General features: G+C 40.6%; 1 protein-coding gene across 1 annotated transcript in view; it reads right to left on the bottom strand.

Annotated features, from left to right (window-relative positions):
* LOC110961790 (synaptic vesicle membrane protein VAT-1 homolog) overlaps positions 1 to 20,246 on the bottom strand; it is a 51,802-nt gene extending 31,556 nt beyond the window's left edge. Inside the window, exons 1-2 of the mRNA XM_022209524.2 lie at positions 19,580 to 20,246; positions 11,604 to 11,811 (exon numbers count right to left, since the gene is read on the bottom strand). Coding sequence (XP_022065216.1) covers positions 11,604 to 11,811; positions 19,580 to 20,008 — 637 coding nt within the window. The 5' untranslated portion in view covers positions 20,009 to 20,246. The remainder of the gene's footprint in view (positions 1 to 11,603; positions 11,812 to 19,579) is intronic.
* Between the last annotated feature and the right edge of the window lie 532 nt (positions 20,247 to 20,778).

Below are 20,778 nucleotides of genomic sequence, written 5' to 3'. Positions count from 1 at the left end.
ACTCCCCGCTTGGTGGTCAGAGCGAATTAGCTTCCTCTAAACTAGGCTAAAACCTCCTGAGCAGACAGAGGAGGAAATCAGTCGCTGTTAACTTCTAGGAACAGTATCAGCCAGAGATGCAAGTACACAGCAGCTAATGCTCAGACAGCCACGGACTCCGTTAGCTGGTAAATAATGGATGAGAGCAGTAATCTGGGACGGCACACAAATAGAAATCTTTGTCTCCTATAGCTCACGAGTCGCTCGCAGTCATCCAAACCTCCAGAAACACGTTTTATTTTGTTCGCCTGAGGCCTGCTGGAAGGTTTGACAGCATCATGAAGATCTGCACCACGACGGGGTTTTCATTCAGCGAAGCCCCGGAGATGCAGCCACCTGTTCAACTCGCTCTGAGCACATTAACAGGGAAGGTTCTAAAACACACAGCAAATAAATCAGCATTTTGGACACCTAAGTTCCACAAATAAGAGTCTTTTCCACTAATCTGCTGATATTGAAAATTAGTGATCAAGGAAGCTGATATTTGGAGAAGAAACACAAATGTGCAGTAAAACTTAAATCAGACCCTCCATGCTCACTCTGACTCCAGCTACACTCAAACACATTGTAGTGGGCTGCAAGTCCAGCCTCACTCAAGGCTGTTACACCTGAAAGCACAACCAGGTGCTCAAGTGTCTGGCACTAGTGCTGGAAACGCAGCACATGAGTGTTAGCGCCCTTCCACCGACCTCGATCCGATGGCAAGAAACAACATTTGTTTGGGAGGGTGACGGTTCTCTCAGGAAGTTCAGAGGGGATTGCAATTGGAGGATGCTGGTAGACCTGGACCAAAAGTTCTGCTTCCCACCTGAGATCACATCCACCAACCTGCAACCAGACCTGGTGCTATGGTCAGCTTCGCTTAGACACGTCTACATCATCGAGCTCACAGTGCCCTGGGAGAGCTCAGTAGAAGAGGCCTACGGGCGCAAGAAGCTGAGATGTATGCAGCTTGCCGTCGATGCAAAACAGCGTGGCTGGAAGATGAGAGTCCGAACAGTCGAAGTAGGCTGCAGAGGATTCGTAGCCACCTCGACATCCAGGCTTCTCCGGGAGATGGGAGTACGCGGGAAGGCCCATCAGCAGGCGATCAAGGACCTCTCCAGAGGTCTGAAAAGGGAAGTCAGTGGCTGTGGATGAAGAGAAAGGACTCCACCTGGACCTTGAGGTGAGCCTATCAGCCAAACACCAATGAAGGAGGGCGCCCACTTGATAACCCAGAGGTTGCTCTCACTCACGTGACCATCCGACAGTCTTAGGTGTCTCATGTATGCAAGAAAGGAGATCAAAATCTAGTCCTACACAACAGAACATTTCATTAAAATGCATTTGTTCCTTTATGGTTTGCACGTTCCATTAAAGGAGAACGTTTCAGCGTTCATCTTTCAGTGCTGATTGGCTGTTAGTTGAGACGACGCCCAATCAAATGGTGCTCAAGATTGTAGGATTATGGCTGCATTCACGATCAAATACTTGTAACTTTTATTGTAAGTACCTACTGCAGCTGCCTCTACAAAGTACAAACTGTTTCATGTATTTGAAATACTTCTGGGAAATACCGCTTCATTATATTGCGCTCGAAACTTCAACCGACTAATGCAAAATTATCTGTCATTTGTCTGTGCAAGTCTCAGGGGCTGAAGCTTATTTCTGCTCATTCGAAGAATTGTGACATAACTGCAATTAAGATTGTGGGTCAGCATGACCAGAAAAGCAAAGATACTGCAAAATCCAACTGCATCTAGTTGAACATCCTGGTATTTTTGAGCTTTTTTGGGTCATACTAAATCTCTTTCGTACTATATAGTAGGTTAGGATGGATACTGGAAAGGACTTATAAGGGAGAAAAGCCCATTTTGATGTTGAATATTAAACAATGTGGACTAAAGAGAGTCAAAGTAACTTCCAGAACCAGTGGCTGAGCTCTGCAGATTACTGGATTTAACTGCTCGCCTGTGACTGCTGTCAGCCGTCACTCTCAGCACTGTAACACACTGCAGCTGGAGGATGCTCACTTCTAGTCCTGCCAGATAATCCTCAGTGTAACCTGCTGTAACTCCAGCTTTTACTCAGAGACGCCAGCGAGGAGCAGCTGCAGGAGTCCGGAAGCAACGATGGACGGACGGTGGGAAAAACCAAATCTAACACACAAACCTGAAACACATCGCTGAGAGCTTCATGAGAGGAGATGATGTTATTTAGCACGTTTAAAAAAATACGTAGCAAGTGGAAATCTGGCAGCAAAGATGCAAGAAAGAAAAAACACATTCAAGAAGCAAATTTAAACACTGTATAATCCATCAAAGAATGCGCAAATATGATCACAATTTGAAACTGTCATTTTATGGTCACAAATTAATTTGTGGAAAAATACAAATTTGTAATATTGTCAATATTTATAGTTTTCACCTGTTTTACATGTAAATTAGTATATTCTTTTGGTGACTTCACTAGATATCCTCAGTAATTTAGCAGAGCAAAAAAAAAAAAAAATCTGTAAAATAACAGTTTTAAAGAATACCGTATTTGTAACATCCTCAATGTACATGACATTTAGCAATTTAAATACCTACATATACTGTTGCTTTAACAATAAATTAATAATTAGAAAATAGACATTTAATATCTGCACAATATTTTTTGCCAATTTAAATACAGTAAAATAGTATTAAATGTTGTAAATAAAATGCTACTATTTGTAAAAATATGCATTGTTATAAGGACTCTGTCTACAATTTTGGACATTTTTTTTAAATTAACACATTTGTTATTATCAGTAATTTACCTTAAAAAAAGTCTTAAAAATATCTGTAAAATAATTATAAAAACGTTTTACAGTCAAGCTTTGTGAAAAACTAAATATTTGTAAAAAATACAGTTTTTTGATGTGAACATTAACATTATATGTTTTACATGTAAATAAATATTTTTTTCTTGTGATTTTACCAGATATCTGGAATTTAACAAAACAGGGAATATCCTTCAAATAATAGTTAATTTTTTAATTTAATTTTTTTTTTTTACAAATGCTAATATATATTTTCTTTCAAATATCTATAAAATAATGACATTTTGAGAATTTAAATACAGTAAAAATTGTGTCATTATGATATATTTTTTAATGTGGACATTATTTACAGTTTGGGCCTGTTTCACAGGTTAATTAAAACTTTTTTCCACAAAATTTCACAAAACGGTAAATCCATAAAACAACAGTTAATGTTTTTAATCCCTCATATGTATTTTATTTCAAATAACAGCAAATATCTATGACATTACGGTATAATTTGGGATTTAAATATAGTAAAAATAATGTAATTTCATGGTCAAATCTCTTTCTTTTTTGATGTGGACATTATTTACAGTTTGGGCTTGTTCTACATGTAAGTGAATAGTTTTTTAATGTAATTTTATTAGTAATTATCTGAAATTTGACCCAAAAAAGGGCAAATCTGTAAAATAACCATTCATTTATAAAATTTTAAAAAATTCCTCATATACATGCATTTCCTTTGAAATAACAGCACATATCTATAAAATGGTGGTCTATTTTGCTGATTTAATTACAGCAAAAAATATGTCATTTATATGTTTTGATGTGGACATTGTTAACAGTGTGGGTCTGTTTTACATGCAAATGAATCTTTTTTGGATAGTTTTTCCTCTAATTTTGCTAGTTATCTGAAATTTCACACACAAAAAAGGGGAAATCTATAAAATAACAGTGAACATTTTACAACATACACTTAAAACCTGTGGATTTTTTGCACCATATGAGAAGATCCAGCTGGAATTCTGTCTTTATTGGTGCTGAAACATCCCAAACTCTTGCCGCTGCAGCAAAATGTGATAAAGTGGACGACACACGCTCACTCCTCCAGCACCACCTAATTAATATTATGCATTCCACAGCTGGGAGACAATGCTCGACGCTGAACACAGTCACTCCAGAGCACATAAATAAATCTAAAGTGGACGTCATCGTTGGAAGCGTCGCGGCCCCATATGTATGCAGGAATGCGTGGAGTGGGTGTGGTGGCCGGGCCTCATAAACACCGGCACCGGTTCAGGGAGAGGTCAGAGGAAAAGCTGCTGGAAGACCCACGAGATTACGTCCAAATGTCACTGAACTTCCCCCACCAACACCCGGGCGCTCGAACAAAAGGGGAAACGTGCACGAGTTCCCCCGATGACGAGGACCCGAGCTCGGGTACGAGGAGGTCACGCAGAGGGAGCGGAGGTTACGGAGGGCCGGAGGGGGAGGAGGACGGCGGAGGATGCAGATGTGGAGAAGAGAGGCACGATGGGAGGAAACACAACGAGCCATTGTTTGGAGAGCGAGGACAGGAGCGGAGAGGCAGCGTTTACTTCCACTCGCATAAAGACACGACTCAGTCTAAACACCAGGCGGACGCCCCGATCAGCTGATCCCGTTTGAGGGTGAAGGTCGCCATACCGCCGAGGAAACGAGCCTCTTTATGTTGATGTGACATTACCTGAAAGCTCGGAACAAAGCCGCTACCCATCATCCGTCAGTGCACAGTTCAGCAGGTTGTTTAGAGCTGCCATTGTTGAGGTTGCACATCAGCAAAACCAGTGAAATTTATCATTTCTGTAACGTTTTGTTCTCATTCCTGACATTAGGTTAAACCCTCTGAGCTCTAAAGCCCAGTGATAAGATTAAAAAGCAGTTTGTCTTTGAAAAATATCACCAAAAATAACAAAATGTATCAACATATACATAATTATTTTACAAATAGAAGCAAATATCTATTTTTATCGACAGAAAAATTGTGTATTTTGACAGGCTTAAATCCTCTGAATCCTAAAACCCATGCTGTTGCCAAAAATATATTAAAATATACATATTTTTTCTTACAATTAACTGCAAATATTTGTAAAATAATATTTTAGATTATTTAAATACATTAAAAATTGTGTCATTTTACTGTCCTCTGAACCCTAAAACCCATCAACAGGTTTAAAAAACATGTTGTCTTTGAAAAATATCATCAAAAATGACCCCATTTACTAAAATATATGTAACTTTTTCTGACAAATAACAGCAAATATCTGTTTTTACTGACAGTAAAAACTGTGTAATTTGACAATCTTCAACCCAAAAACCCAGGACCATGTTAAAAAAGCATGTTATCTTTGAAACATATCACCAAAAATATCACAATTGATCAAAGTACATGTAATTTTCTTACCAAACAACTGCAAATATCTGAAAAATAACATTTTTGCTGATTTAAATACAGTAAAGTAGTGTAAGTTTGCAGTCTTAAACCCCACCGGTGGGTTTAAAAAGTATATGAATAGCACTAACAATAACACAATTTATTTAAAGACATGATATTTTTCTTACAAATAACAGCAAATATCTGTAGAATACCAATATTTTAAGCTGATTTAAATACAGTAAATCTTCTTAAACCCTCTGAACCCTAAAACCCAGAGTTGGGTTTGAAAAGCATGCTATCTTTGAAAAATATCACTAAAAATAACAATTTATTAAAATATCCGATACCATTCTTATAAATAACAGCAACCATCTGTAAAATAACAATATTTTAGATGGCTTAAATACAGTAAAATTGTGTGCTTTTACAGTTTTAAACCCTCTGAATCCCCACAACTCTCAGACTGTTTTAAAATGCAGTAAAAACACCTAAATTGTACCATTTATAAGTGCCTGAAACTGTAGAAACAGAAAGAATCATCAGATTTCCTAGAACTATTCATTTACGAGTTGGAAAACTCAACCAATCTAAACTTAAAATTGTCACATTTTATCAAAATTGCATGTCTCATTTAAAAATGTGTTTCAATTAAAAATATTTTCTTGAACCAAATTCAGCAAAAAAAAAAAAAAAAATTAAAAAAACTTGCATACCTCAGTGCAACCATTAAGCCACTAGTGACACAGCTGCAACGACCAGTCGAGCCAAAAATTCCAGGAATTTTTCTAGGTGTAAACATGCATTCTAGTATCGGTATCACCTGTAGGCACCTGGAAAAATACAGTACATGCTGATGCTAGGTTTGTTTAATTCTTGAACTTTCTTTTATCTCTGTTTTACAATTTAAACAATAACTGAAGACATTTCTGAGTTCTCTCTCCTTCTTCATGGCTGTTCTGTTTCCATAGAGGAGCAGGACTTTAGATTGCAGTGAAAAATGATCCCAGAGTGAGTAAAAATGTGACAAATGCAGAAGGATTCAGAGAGTTAATACAGATTTACACTTTAATGGAGCTAATTTTGGGAAATGTGCTTTTAAATTCAAGTTGTGTCAAATTAATAGTGCCCGCATGTCTATGAAGTAAATATGGAACTGAAACTAGCAGCCAGTTAACTTTTCCTAACATAAAAATTGGACAGAAATAGCTAGAATAGAATGGACTGAAAAACACTGCAGTCCCTTCAACGCCCACTAGAGGCTGCCTCCAAAAGCAAGTCAATCCCCATAGATTTTCCATTTTAAAATGTGCAACTTCACAGCACAAATAAACATGTTTACAACCTGGTAGCAGCAAAAGTTTTGGTCTTTACAGCTAATGTATACATTCAAGACAACTGTACATGTGATGAATGTTTTCATAACTCACATGTTTAAATTATATTAGGGTTTAAACTTATGCTAGACCCACCTTAGCTCCAATCACGTGGCAATTATTTGCTAATTTTCCAATTAGGATGAGTGACAACTGCAGCAACCACACTGCACAGCTTTCCAAATACATTTTCCTGTCAGTCTGTAGTAGAGCCGCCTTTACAAAGCACATACTGTTGGAACGCAGTGTGCATTCATGCTACTTCATCTTAATATTGCGCCTTAAGCTTGTTCAAATATTCGTCGCAGTTTGTGGTGTTAAATCACAAGTTTGTGCGATGAGGAGACTCCAGGGGATTGTGAGTCAGAATTAGCAGCAAAGCATGCTGCATGTAGGGCATCCTGGTAGCCTTGGTATTTGACGTACTATGTATTGTAGAATGTGTGGTATGTGTCCTTGAATGCACCATGAGCTTTGAAATAACAGCTCAGGAAACCCGGGTGCTGTCACAGAGGGTTTTGTCCATCTTTATACATGTCCAGTGGCAAGTCTTCTTTCCAAAACCTGATGAACTCACTTTACATCTCTTTTAATCTATAATAGTATACAATATATTGTGAATCTGCAAGTGCCACCATGTTTGTACGGTTGTTGGTCATGAAAAGGGATCCTTCCTCTGTTTTTTTTTTTTTTTCACGATTACAAAGGTTTTTTGTGGAAATTCTTCTTGTCAGTTGTTCATATTGTAAATACTGGGACGGATACTTAATTTTACGCCTTTTATTGCTGGAAAAAAATTATATTTATTAACAACATTTTAACAAGACGGTTGTGCAAACGTTCACTTCCTGTTCATACTGATGGTATTAGATTAGGGTTGCATAGAATGAATTGTCTGATCAACATCGAGGTCTTTGGGGACACAGAAAACTAAAAGTAATTGAAGGAAGACTGATAATCGTCCAAAAGTGACTAAATTAGATGCTTCTTATGAGAATCAACAGGTCCGCCTTAAGACAGTTCGGCAGAGGATGAACCTCTCAAGCATTTTTTACTAAAAAGTCATACTTCTGGAAAGAGTTACGGCGGCGGAAAGTAAATTATACTTCAAACAGGGAGTCTACAGCTGCTGCGATAAGAAGCTGTTGATCTGGACCGTCAATAAAAATGGTTTAAATCATAATAAGTGACTGAGGCTGAAAAACAAATCCGTCTCCAGCTGCTGCTGCTCCCGGCCCGAGCAAATAGTTAATCTCATGAAAAGGCTACTTTATCTTTGCTCAACATAAACTGATGCGGCAGGAATGCGGTGTTGCGCAGGCACGTCTAGAAACTCGCAAGATCGCTGCTGTTCAGTTGGAGATACGACTTGCAGTCGTGTGTTGCGAAGTCTTGAGACGGTCTGATGAGGTGCAGGGAAGCCGGTTAACCACACTGTGTGTTTGGTTCAACAGGGAGTTCACTGCAGCTGTGGGCAGACTAATTATTGTTTCAAAACTGAAACACAAGTCATGCATGTCACTTAGAACTTCTTCTGACTCCAAATTCTTGTGGAAAGGAGATCGAATTGTGCAAAGTTGCCTGAAAAGAAACAAGATGTTTTTGTAATTTTAACTGCGGAAGACACAATAGATGATTTACAGTCGAATAAATGATGAGAACATGAGTTAATCTGATGTAATCTAGGCGTTGTACCGGAAACAAATTCCACCAACTTTGATGTGTGGCCATTAATAAATGAATCTGAATCTTGTAGAAACAAGTATTAAGACTTTAGTAAGGATGATAATACCTGAGATCATTAGATCCAAACAATGCGAAGGATGAAATTTTCATCAAAGTTCCTAATCATTTTCTTATTGCCATTAGTTTATTTAACTTAACAGACTGACAGTCTTTGTGTTCCATCTCCTGTGACATTTAAAATCTGTAATAAATACATGTTTTGATGCAGTTTCCATCTTTAAGTTTTCATCTTTGCATTAGAACACAGAGTATTAAGTAATATTTTGACGATGTCTCATGTTGTAATCATCCATCCCATGTTTTACGACTCCCAGATACAAGATTTTGAACTAAAATTTTAAGAAATTATTTCACAAATTGCAATATCTGTCAGAAAAGTCCCAAAATTTTTCAGCAATAAAGAAAAGTTCTGTTGGCTTACTGGGTCATACTTATTAATTGTAGATGATCATAGAGTAGATGATTGACTGTAAAACATGGTTACAAATAGAGATGAGCAATTAATGGAACGATTATCAAAATCGCAATATTCAAATTTCCTTATAAACGAAGCTTTGCAGACTGTCTGCAGACATAAAGGAACACGATTATTGGCTACAAACCATTCATTCCCACTAAAATCCTGACTTTTATTGCAATATCTGTCAAAATAATCAAGCCGTAACCCACACAGTGTTTTTCAGAGGTTCTACACGGAGGATTCTTGCAATTTCCTGCAAGTTCCTACAGTGGAAAACAATCTGTTGCTTCATTTAAAGTCAAAAAGGGAACCATGCCTTTGGATTGAATTACCACAGAGCTGCATCTAATGTGTATTTTTAGTAGCAGTGAACTTGCTGATTATTTTCCGACCGAAAAGCTAATTTTAACTCTAAACATTTTGTAGAAAAGCTCCCAAAGTTTATGATTTTCAAATTGATTGCTTTTTCTGGCCAAAACTCAAGGATATTCAATTTATAATGATGTAAAGCAGAGAACAATCACAAATCTTTACATTTGAGAAGTTAAAACTGATTACTTTGGGGAATTTTTGCTTGACAACAGATTTAAAGTTTCATTTAACATCTAATTTTTGTGGTAGTGTGTGGAAAATATGGTTAAAATAACCACTTCTACTACACTAAACGCATGGCTGAAAGATGTAGAAATCCGATTGAATGATTTTTAACGGATTGTTTTTGTTCATTTTGTGGGTTGAGATGACCTAATAATATAGGTAGTTGCATCAACTTCATTACATATGTAAATTCAACTCAAATTTCTGCGATAGTTCATTTAAAATTGAATTTAAGTTGAGGTTATTTAAGGAAATTGGCTTAATTCTTCACCTTAATCTTAAGATTTTAAGTCAGCTCTCCTACCTACTAAACACAGGAAGAGGTGGATGAAGTGATGCACTCATCATGGCTAGTGTCTACAAGCCTATGGGGGTTAGGGTTATGATCTGGGGTTGGTCAGGTTCAGCAACATCATGTTCCCAAAGAATGAGGTCAGCTGACTACTTGAATATTCTGAGTGACCAAGTCTTTCCATCAATGGAGTTTTTCTTCCCTGATGGCATGGACATATTCCAAGATGACGATACCAGGATTCATGATGGTCACGTTGAGATAAGCAATCGGGGAGCATCAGACGTCATTTTCACACATGGACTGACCTCCACAGAGTCTAGACCTCAGCAACATTGAGAATGTTTGGGATGTTCTGAAGAAGAATTGCAGCGGTCCAACTCTCCCATCATAAGTACAAGATCTTGGTGAAAAATTAATACATCTCTGGACAGAAATAAATGCTGTGAAATTGCAGAAGGTTATTGAAGCGATGCCACGGTGAACATGTGTCGTTCTGAGAGCTAAAGGTGGTCCAGTGAATTATTAGTGTGCGACGGGCAGTGGATTTGCAGGTCTGGCTCCAATTCCCTCCGTAATATTAAAGAAAATCTCAGACTTGAAAGGACAGAAACAATGACATCCTCTCCTCTGTGGTCTGTCACTGCAGAAACCTTTGATCCGTCTAATCAGAGAACATCAGGAGACGTTTCTGACAGACACAAACACTCCAGCATCGAAACACTAATAGGAAGAAATCTCACTCTGGTAACACCTTATTCACAGATACTACCACGGGATTAACAGAGCAGCGTTGTAAGATGATCATTTACACATGCAAAGAACGCCAGAGCGCAGGCAAGACTGTCGAGCAAATGGTTTCGTCGTAGCCTCAGTGTTGTGCTTTTACAATCCTGATGTCCGGACAGCTGGCGAGGCAGCGCTGGCACGACGCCCTGAGAAACCAGAGCCTCGCCTCGACCCGACCAGCAGGTCTTTTGCCACACTTCCACTGCATTCCTCTTATAGCAAACCAGCAATATGTGTCAACAGGATGATCTGATGAATGCAAACACTTGGGATTCCTGTCAGAGACCACCAGTCCCACAACTATGCTGGCTATCATTCAGCTAGCAATCCTACGGATTCGTTCATTTTCAGTAGGGAAGTATCCACCTGTGCTGCAGCTTCTCACAGCTCTTTGTCAGTTTTTGGTCTCTAGGGCTTCGGCCGACTACACCCACGCTCAGAGGGATTCCTTTTTGTTCCCTCTGCACAATAAAAAGTGGGAAAAGCGAGAGCTACACACCGGTGTAGTGAGAGATTTTTTGGCTAATGCGCTCCCCCGTTCTCTCCAGCTGGCCCGTTTCTCTGTAAACAGCAGAAATATCAAATGCTCTCAGGCTTCACACCCCAAAACAGGTGCTTTTACTCCCTCAATCCCCATCTTTCTTCCCACTCACTCGCTCGCTCAGTCCGCAGGTGGCAGGTGTTCCAGCGTTACTGTAGAAAGCTGCAGCACTGAGCCAACATCTCAAACGCAAGCCGAGAGCGGGGCCTTCTCCAGCGGCCATAATTCACGTAAAAAAGAAATGTACAAACAGGAGCCGCAAGGGAAGGAAGACGCTGAAAACATTCCTGGGTGTTTCCTCAATGCAGTAATAGAAATCTTTGACTTGTAGTTTTGTAGAAGATCTCAAATTGTTGCTCTAAACTCAGATGTTTGGCTGCTAACTACAGAAATCCACAGTTTAGAGCAGCTTCATACTAAGATGCAACATTAGCTCATATTTAACCAGCCACAGCCACAATAAATGAATAATTAATCAGTATATATTGAACCATATCATCTTTTCAAATTAAAAGCCCTTCACTGATGCATTCTCTATCTAAGACTGACAGGAATAAAGATTCTCTCTGTGGATTCGTACCTGCAGCAGCGTGGACCAGGACGCTCTGGTTGGGCCGCAGGTTGCCGAAGTCAAACAGCATCATGTAGGCGGTGATGTAGTTGACGGGGAGCGCCGCTGCCTCCTCGAAGCTCATCCCCTCTGGGATGAGGAAGGTGTGGCTGGCCGGCACCGCTGCCACTTCCTGCCACAGGCCGAAGCGGTTCAGCACCATCACCCTATCGCCCACCTGGAACAGGAAGGAAGGCAAGACATGGGGTAAAGAAATGGAAAAGGCTGTATCTTTTGTAACTGGATTTGAAGCTAACATGAGCTAAAATGCAGAAATTTTCAACAAGAAGTGTTTGTAACTCAGAGGCTACTTCAGCACTTGCCAGAGAATACATGAAAAGAGTTGAAAATCTAAAATAAAGGATTGTAAAGCCTTGAACTAGGATGACTTAAGTTGTGAATTTGCACTAAGCAGATAAATCGGCATTGGGAAAAGCTCAAATAATTTGATATAAAATACATTTTAAGTGAAAATAAGTGCACATATTGAGTTACGTAACTGTAACATGGGAACACTATAAGTTATGACCAAAAGTGCATGAAGAAATGAGTTGCAACTGACAAGAGGAATCATTGAAATAACGGATAAATGGCTGATATATTTAGCTGAAAGTAACGGAACTAACAAAAGTCTGCTGCTGCAAATGGGAATGAAACGTTTATGAGGAAAATAGTTCAACATTCACTGAAATATTTACCTGAATGCTATTAATAAGAGATTTGTGATGATAATGGCACAATATCAGTATTAGATAACATCTGAAAAGTTTACGGTCTTACTTGTAAATGAATAATGTAAATAAACCTGGCATTATTTTACATTTCAGCTGAAGTCTTATCTCCCTCTGTATATAAGTCTGCTTATGTCAGTAAGCCATCACGACAGCTACAACGAGGGCAATGATTAACCTCTCAGCTTTTTTCTCCATTATTTGATTAGTCGTTTGGTTTATAAAATAACAGAAAATGGTGAAAAATGTCAATCACTGTTTCCTGAAGCCCAATTCAGAGAATGGTTTTGCCCACAACCCGAAGATATTCAGTTATAGAGGAGTAAAGAAACCAGAAAATAGTCACATTTATTGAAAAGAAACAACTAATTAATGAATCTAAAAAATAATCATCAGATAAGTCATCATTTAAAATAGTCATTGGCAGCAGCTTCAACAGGGAGCAAATTTCCCTAAAGTTGGGTTAAAGCCAAGGCTAAAACTTTACTTTCTGTAATTATTTCTGTCTCCACGTCGATGCTATATCCGCTGAACACCGATAGCATTACAGCAGTATGGATAAACGGGAGTATAGAACCGCTTTCAAAAACGGTTTTATTAAATTAAAGTTGAATTCTGCAATACTTGAAGTGACTTATTGAGTTTTGAAGTTGCAGGTCTGGCCACGTCCGGTTATCTGATCCTTTCCTTTGTGCACTGTGAATAATGCTCACTGTGTGATTAAGGTTTGTCCTGTTGCATCAAACAACAACAGCAGACATGCAAACATGCAACCACCTCGTCCAAGAAAACCTCAAACACTTTGCTCTTGAAGAACACAAGCCAACAATGGAAGCGACAACCCACAGCAGAGTAAGAATAGTAACCAAAGCTGTACCAACTTTATGGAGGAGAGAGAAAAAAAAGAAGGGAAGCAGTAAAAGAAGCAGGACAGGAAAGGAAGTGGATCATGTAAGATGCGCCAGGATTAGTGCCAAAATACGGGAGCTGTTTCCCAACTTGTAATGTAGAGGCTTGCAGCAGTTTGCTGTTTGGACAGATTTGGTTTGCTCGGTTTATAATTCTTCAGCTTTGAAGTTTCATCATATGCAAATGTGATAAAGAAGAAACGTACCAAAAGCAAAGCAGAAGTGATCCAGAAATCACTGCAGAAATTGGTGCAATACAATTTAAATGTCAAACAATTCAGAATTGTATGACATTGCATTAAATTTTAATTATTATCTAAGTTGAACAGCAGGATATTTGTTGGATTTACTATTTTAACCCTTCTGTTGTCTTCACTTATCGGCACCAAAAAATATTGTTCCCTTGTCTGAAAAAAAAATCCAAAAATTCAGCAACAAAATTCCCTAAATTTCTGAAAATCCCAATAATTCCTTAATTTCCCTTCAAAGTTATATTTTAAAAAAATTCCGCAAATTTGGGAAGAAAATTCCAGCAAATATTTTTAAAAAATGAGTAAAAATCCAAAAACATCTAAAGTGATTACATATATATCAGTAAAACATCTAATATTTTGTTGAAGAACATTCACAAAAAAATCAACCAAAATCCAGCAAATTTTGCTGGATTTTGGTTGATTTTTTTGGTGAATGCTCTTAAGAAACATTTTTAACATGTCTTTTCTATACAGATATAGTCTATTTGTCAGCGTAGAAATAATTCAGTTACATTCAGTTGTTCACTTCTCTTGCATAACTTCTTTCCCTCTCTCAGCTGAACTATAGTGGAAACTTCAATAGTTGAGTTTTCGTCCGTTTCTGAAGCAGCATGTTGCGACGTGCTGCAGCTCTCGAGCTCCATCTAACCCCCAAACTCTCCTTATCAAAGCAGGATCCTCCGATTCACAACTGTCTCCTTCCAGAAGAATGAGCCATGATATAAACTCTCCCCCGTCGGCGCCCGAACCGACCAATCAGGACGGCTCACTCGAGGGACACAGGAAACAGAGACGACGGCAGCATTATAACTCTCTTCCTGTTTTCTTCCTCCCCCGCCTCATCCTCCCTCCCCGTTTCCATTCTCCTCACTTTTTTCATCTTCCCTTCTTTCTCTTTCACTTCCTGACTGCTTTTCCTCTCGCATCTTTCGAGCGTCTTCCTTCCCCCTTCGACTCGTCTGCGTCTTTCGTTCGTCTTCGCCGCCGAGTGTCCCCCTTCTTCCTCATCAGCCAGACAGGACAATGGGGCCCATCTTCTCCCCTGGCTTCCCTCCACTCATCAGAGTCCCTGCCAGATTTTTCCCCATGGCTGAGCATAAGACAAGCTCTCTCCTCCTGGGAACAAACCCTCTCCACCCGGGCCTCTCTAATGGTCTGGAGGGAGCCATGCGCCTCGCTGTCTATCCACTCCAATTAGAGAGATCTCCCTCTCTTTCTCCTTTTTCAGACCCTCATCTATCTGTCTGGGGCCAAGTCATTTCCACTGTGGGCTTCTTCTTCTTTTTGTTATTCATGCTCATCTTCATCTCTCTTCTTACACAGGCTTCAAACTCATCAGCCTCACTGGTGTAATTGGGGTTACAGTGTGGTACAAATCGATAACGCGGGAGGGGGAGAGCTCAGGCTTCTTACAGGAAACAAACATGACTCACGAATACATCTGCAGCTATTCTTCCAAGCCCATGTAGGAGCATGTGAGCTGCCGTCAGTCTCACCGGGTAAACAAGCCTTGTGACAGCTCGGTTGCAACATCTTCGCGGCGTGACACAAACACTCAGCGCTCGGTTTCTCGGCCTTCATACTGCATCAAGTTGCAGTCGGGGTCAGGGGTGCGGGGGCACCGAACAAAGACACTTTCAGTTAACTGTACATGAATGGACTTAATCAGATGGTGATTCAATTTCGGGGTATGAGGGGCCTCCGAGTCAGCTGCTTTGTGGCTCAGAGCTTTGGCAACGTCAGCCAAAATTTATCAGGTTCAACAAAAAAAAACACAGAATTGTCTTCCTGAGTCAGGTTGGAGGTAGCAGATGAAGGCGAAATGTGACACCCACGCGGCTTCACAAGGCTTCTGTAAATGCAATTTAAAGGAAATGCAATATGCATGTGGTGTTAAAGGTGTTAGGGAGCTATAACAGAAAGGCCACGCCCAGCTAGCATACAGCTAAATGCATGACTAGATGCTTCACATGCAGATTTTTTGCACTTTATGCTCCTAAAGCAACAGTTTGCGTCACTCTTTTAAAGTTACGACAACTTCTAAGGCAATTCGGTCGAACCAACAAGCTACAATGAGTTGAAGGAACTAGCATTTCTTCTTCAATTAAAGGTATTTTGAGTTGTTTAATGATTTGTAGCATTAACACAACTTTTTTCCCAGTTGGTTACACATAAAAATTAAGCTACCAACTAGGATTTCCACTTTATTTAACAGTGTTATGTACGTAATTATCACAATTATAAACACAAGTTTTTATGTTCATCAAATGAAAAAGACTAAGTTGCTCCAGTGCTAAGGAAGAAGGGAAAGGGATTTGAAATTCTGACTTCAAAATCAAGAAAAATTAAACTACCTCAGCTTAAATTTAGGTTTGAATGAACCCATGAAGAAATTTGAGTATAAATTACACACAATATTAAGTTGATGTAATTATCAGAATTCTGCTGCCAATGCAGCACATCAAAATAATTTAAAAGGTTTGTTTAAATCAGAAAATTAGATTGTTTTAGCCTTCAACCTTGCATTAAATAAGTAGTCCATTGGATTTCTTTTAAGATTGCATTAGATGTGGTCATTTTAACGTAGCAAACACTAAAATGTGATGTTTAAATTAAGCGTTTAAGTCTTAAATCGAGCAACGATGGTCAGTTTTAGCTTCGAAAATGCAAAGATTTGCTGCATTTCTCTATTTTATACCATTATAAGTTGATTTTCTTTAGGTTTTTGGTCCGAAAAAGGAAGAAATGTGGAAACAATAGGCTCTGGGACTATTGATAGGTATTTTAAAAAGTATTTTCGAACATTTTAGAGAGCAACAGTTAGCTGTATTAATGTAGAAATGTGAGTTTGAATTACACATAACATTAAGTTGATGCAATTACCAACATTCTTATGTCAATTCAACACACCAAAATGAAGCACTTAGGTAAAACAAAAATGGTCAAATTTGACCAGTTTTAGCTTCTTTAATGTAAAGATTTGCTGCTTTTCTCTATTTTATATTGTCGCAATTTGATTTTCTTTAGGTTTCGGGCCAGAAAAAGCAAGAAATGTGGAAAATAATAGGCTCTGCAGCTATTAACCGGCATTTTTAAAAGCATTTTCTAACATTTCATAGAGCAACAATTAGTCGTTTAGTGTGAAAAATAATCAACGAATGCAGAAATTTGAGCTTAAACACCCACAATATTATGATGATGCAATTACCAACATTATTATGCCACCTTAACCCATCAGACTGACTTAAAAGCTTCATCTAAGTCATTAAATTTTGATCTTGCAGCCATGCATTTAATTAAATGGTAGGAATACGTCCTTTGAATCAAATTTTATGTTGTTAACGCACTTCTGATTATGCAAATCAGCTCATATTTCACTTTATTTTTGCAGCTGGACCAATAAACTCCACTCTCTGTCTCAGAATTTACCACAAGCAGAAAGATTTACTTTCCAGCAGCGATTGTTAGAAGCCAGCCGAGTTTCAGGGAAGCATTCACTGATAGTTTAGTGGTCAGAGGAAGAATTAAGAGATCATACGGAGGCAAGAAGCTATAGATACAAGGAGGGGAGGACTGATGGAGGAAATACCAGACTGACAATGTGGGCCAGAGCGAGGTAATGGAGAACATATGGGTCAGATCATTCCAAAAACTCACCAAGGGAGAGCATTAAACTGAAAAAAAGCAAAGCAGGACTGGAGAAAAAAGTGCTGATGTTTGGTGTCTGGGGAGCTTCGGTGTGATTTGTGATATTTCCGCTCTCTCCTCGCTTACTCACTGTTACACTTCCCCCCCCACACTCCCTCCCTTAGGTCATTTCGGGTGAGTTCACTGTCGGATTACTTCACCCGAGTCCATTGTCCCTCGAAGGAGAGGCTTGTTATTGACACACAATACGAGGCACACAGAGAATAAATACATCATAAAAATGCCCATCAAATCATCAAAATCAGCTCATTCATTCAGCTTCACACACTGTTGAAAGGACTTTCAGCTGCAGAAACATCTAATCCAGGGTTGAAACCGCACCAATGTGAGCTTCAGTGCAGATACTTGTCTTATCTAAGAAGATGGAGGCATGTGTAAGTTGCATTATCTAATTAAAATGTGTTCCTAGCTTTGTTCCTTTGCTCCCTGACACACCCACTATTGTGTGCAGATGGAGCATCCCCAAAAGATTCAGTGCCATCAGGGTCAGCACACTCCCTCTGCCAAAAGATCCCACAGATCTCCATCCATTAGCAAGATTGGCTTTTAATTCAACAAGCTAAAAGGCTGCAAAAAAAAGAGAAGAGGGATGATGATGATGACAAGCTGTGTGTTTGTGCATGTGTGTGTGTGACCTTTAAATCCAATCAGCGTCAATGTGCAAAGGAGGGTTCTAGGAAACGCGGAAGGTCTCGACCCTCAGTGAAGCCTGACGCGCTGCTGCCACCAATCCTGTCATTAATCCTGTTCCTGCTGCCCCGCGTCCACCCAGACATATGTGCCACTCCCAGGCAGATGCCGGGATTCTGCACTTTGCATCCCCACATGTGAGCAGCAGCAGCATCGTTGTGTTAAACACAGGAAAAAAAATCAAGCGTGAGTCATCATTGGCCGGTGTGTAACATTTGGATTTATTGTAGTTTCACTGGCTTTCAAAAGGCGTTACCGTGGTGATGCCAGGAGGCAGCTATAGGCCCGTGACTCATCATGCTATCTAAGAAGGACTCTATCAATCCTCCTCGTGGTTGGACAGTAAAGAAAAACGTCTTTATGACTCTTTAATTGAGTTGATTAGCAGAAAACGCGCTGGTTTGAACTCCAATCCTGACGCACTGAGGGTTCTGGCTCATTTCTGATCAGCAGAGTCGATGTCTGCTGACAAAGAGGCCCGCTTCTCGCACCGTGCCTCGCCCTTTCCATTCGGTGCGTTTTGTGCGCCACCGTATGCTCCCGGTAACAAAAGGCGTCGGCGACTCCGGTCTCCGCCACCGGTGTCAAGTCGAATTAATGACGGTGGCGTCGTTACACCGTCTCCAAAATAAAACACCCGATTAGTTTCCAAGAAAGTAGTGATGGATGACGCTCGACTTGGATTCGTCATTAAAAATGCAATATTTTACTGTTACATTCAGGAGTCAGAGCAGAATTAGATGCAACTACAGGCCTAAAACAACCTAATTTGCACATTTGGCACACTAAATTATATAATAAAACCAACATTTTCGTAATTTTTTTTATCTTTACGCATATCTTGCGAGTACATATTCATTTTCTCCCCTTTTGTCTCCACAAAATCGCAAATTAAACTCTCAGTCGAGCTTTAATTTTGAAAGCAGACCGGTTTCTCTTCCACCCTCGTCCTTTGGCTAGCTTTACGCAGCGCTCCGCACCGTGGCTCACATCAAAGCGCAGTAGCCACAGAGTAGGTGCGGCACGGCTGGGAAGGAGAACCCACGGATTAATTCAGATTTAGACTTTCGACACGCATTTCTTTTGGTGCCAACACTGAGTCCACGTCCCTCTCAGCAACTGTCGTGCGCTCTAAGTTGCTCAATCTGAAGTGCGCACCGGCGGCGCAATTTGAAAACCGAGAGGACAGACAAGACAAGAGGGGCGACGCCTGCTGCTGAATGCATTGTGCTTAACTTGTGCCATTTACACACTTTTGGCTCCTTGTGCACAGACAAAATGCAACATAAACGCACAAACAGGCGTTTTAACTTTTGCACAACACCTGAAGTCTGTTTTTTACGCACAAGCGAATGCGCGGATGAAAGAGCTCAATCATTAACCAAAGGCTGGTTTTATATTATCTCAACATTTCTTTCTTAAAACTGCTTGACTCAGTAGTGTTTTAGCATTACATTAATGAAACCCTAAAGCTGACACAGTGAACAGAACACCTCAGCCTGAGGAGCGAGCACAGCCTGACACGCCCATGTCCAGATGTAGAGCCAACATGAAGCGAAAAATCATCACTTAAACAATCAAACAAACGCAGCAAAAACAATGAGATTTCATGTGAGAGGGAAGCAGCTGAGAGCATGTGTAAGCGGTGTGCTTACTTTTCTGTCCGTCACTTCTTCCCCCACAGCCTCCACCACCCCGGAGCACTCCATCCCGGGGGTGACCGGCGGGGACGGCAGCCGGTCGTACAGCCCCTGTCGGGCCATCAGGTCGGCGAAGTTGAGCCCGCACGCCTTGACCCGCACCAGCACCTCTCCAGCCTTCAGCGCCGGCTTCCCCTTCTTCACCTGCAGCTTCACCTTATCATAGCCCCCGTAGCCGGTGAGCACCAGAGCGCGGTAGGTGAACGTCTCCTCCTCGGGGACCTTCTCGGCGGTGGTCGCCGCCGGGGTGGCAGCAGCCTCGGCGGCGGCGGCGGGCGCGGACTCCGTCTTGGGCGGCTCGGCTTTGGGCTCCTCGGCGGGCTTGGTCTCCTGCTTCTGGTCCACGGCGTTTTGCTGCTGGGCAGGTGCGTCCTCTCCAGACATGGTGCAAAGTGGGGGGTGTGAGACGGTGGTGCGTCTAGAAAGAAAATGAACTTCTTGTGCTTGCTGTCGCCGTGGACGGGCTCGGTGTGGTGGCTGCTCTGCCTGGCGGAGGAAAGAAAGTGGAAGCTTCTTTTTTTTTCAGCAGTCTTGCATGGAGACGCGAACCCCGACAAAGTGGGCTGATCAGTGGCCAGTGGCTGTCAACGCCGCGCTCTGACAGAGAGTGTGAGTGGGACGAGTCGCGGGCAGGATGGAAAACACGGAGCGCTGGAGGAACCCGGGGATTGGCTCGTGTGATTGGGCGGATTTGGCTGTTTGGGGCTGGGCTTGAAAATATTGCATCAAGCAGAGAGACAAGAGAGGGGTGATTTGCAAAAATGTCATAGAATTCTGAGAGGCAAATAAAGTTCCAACCATAAAATGTGCTGATTTCTGTAACAGAATATTAAGAAGACAAAGCTTTGAGCTGCACATAAACATTATTATAGGACTAATAATCCATTTAGTACCACTGTAAAGTCAATTTTGTGCACATTTTTTCACTTTTGGGCCCGTTTCTGACACATCCTCACTCCAGCCCCTTCAGCTCTAATGAATTTCACGACGTAGTCCCAGTTAACACATTAATATCATTATGTAGAGGCTGTTTACTGCTGCATGTGGAACACCAGCAGCCAGAGGAAACGCCTGTTTATGCTGCCTATTCTTGCAGTTGGATTTGCAGGAACTTTGGGTCTGCGTACGCCTCATTGTTGTAACTTCCCCGCAAA

The sequence above is a fragment of the Acanthochromis polyacanthus genome, chromosome 21 (genome assembly GCF_021347895.1).
Source record: "Acanthochromis polyacanthus isolate Apoly-LR-REF ecotype Palm Island chromosome 21, KAUST_Apoly_ChrSc, whole genome shotgun sequence".
NCBI lineage: Eukaryota > Metazoa > Chordata > Actinopteri > Pomacentridae > Acanthochromis > Acanthochromis polyacanthus.
Note: the sequence above shows the minus strand (reverse complement) of the source record. Positions and strands in the feature narration are given on the sequence as shown.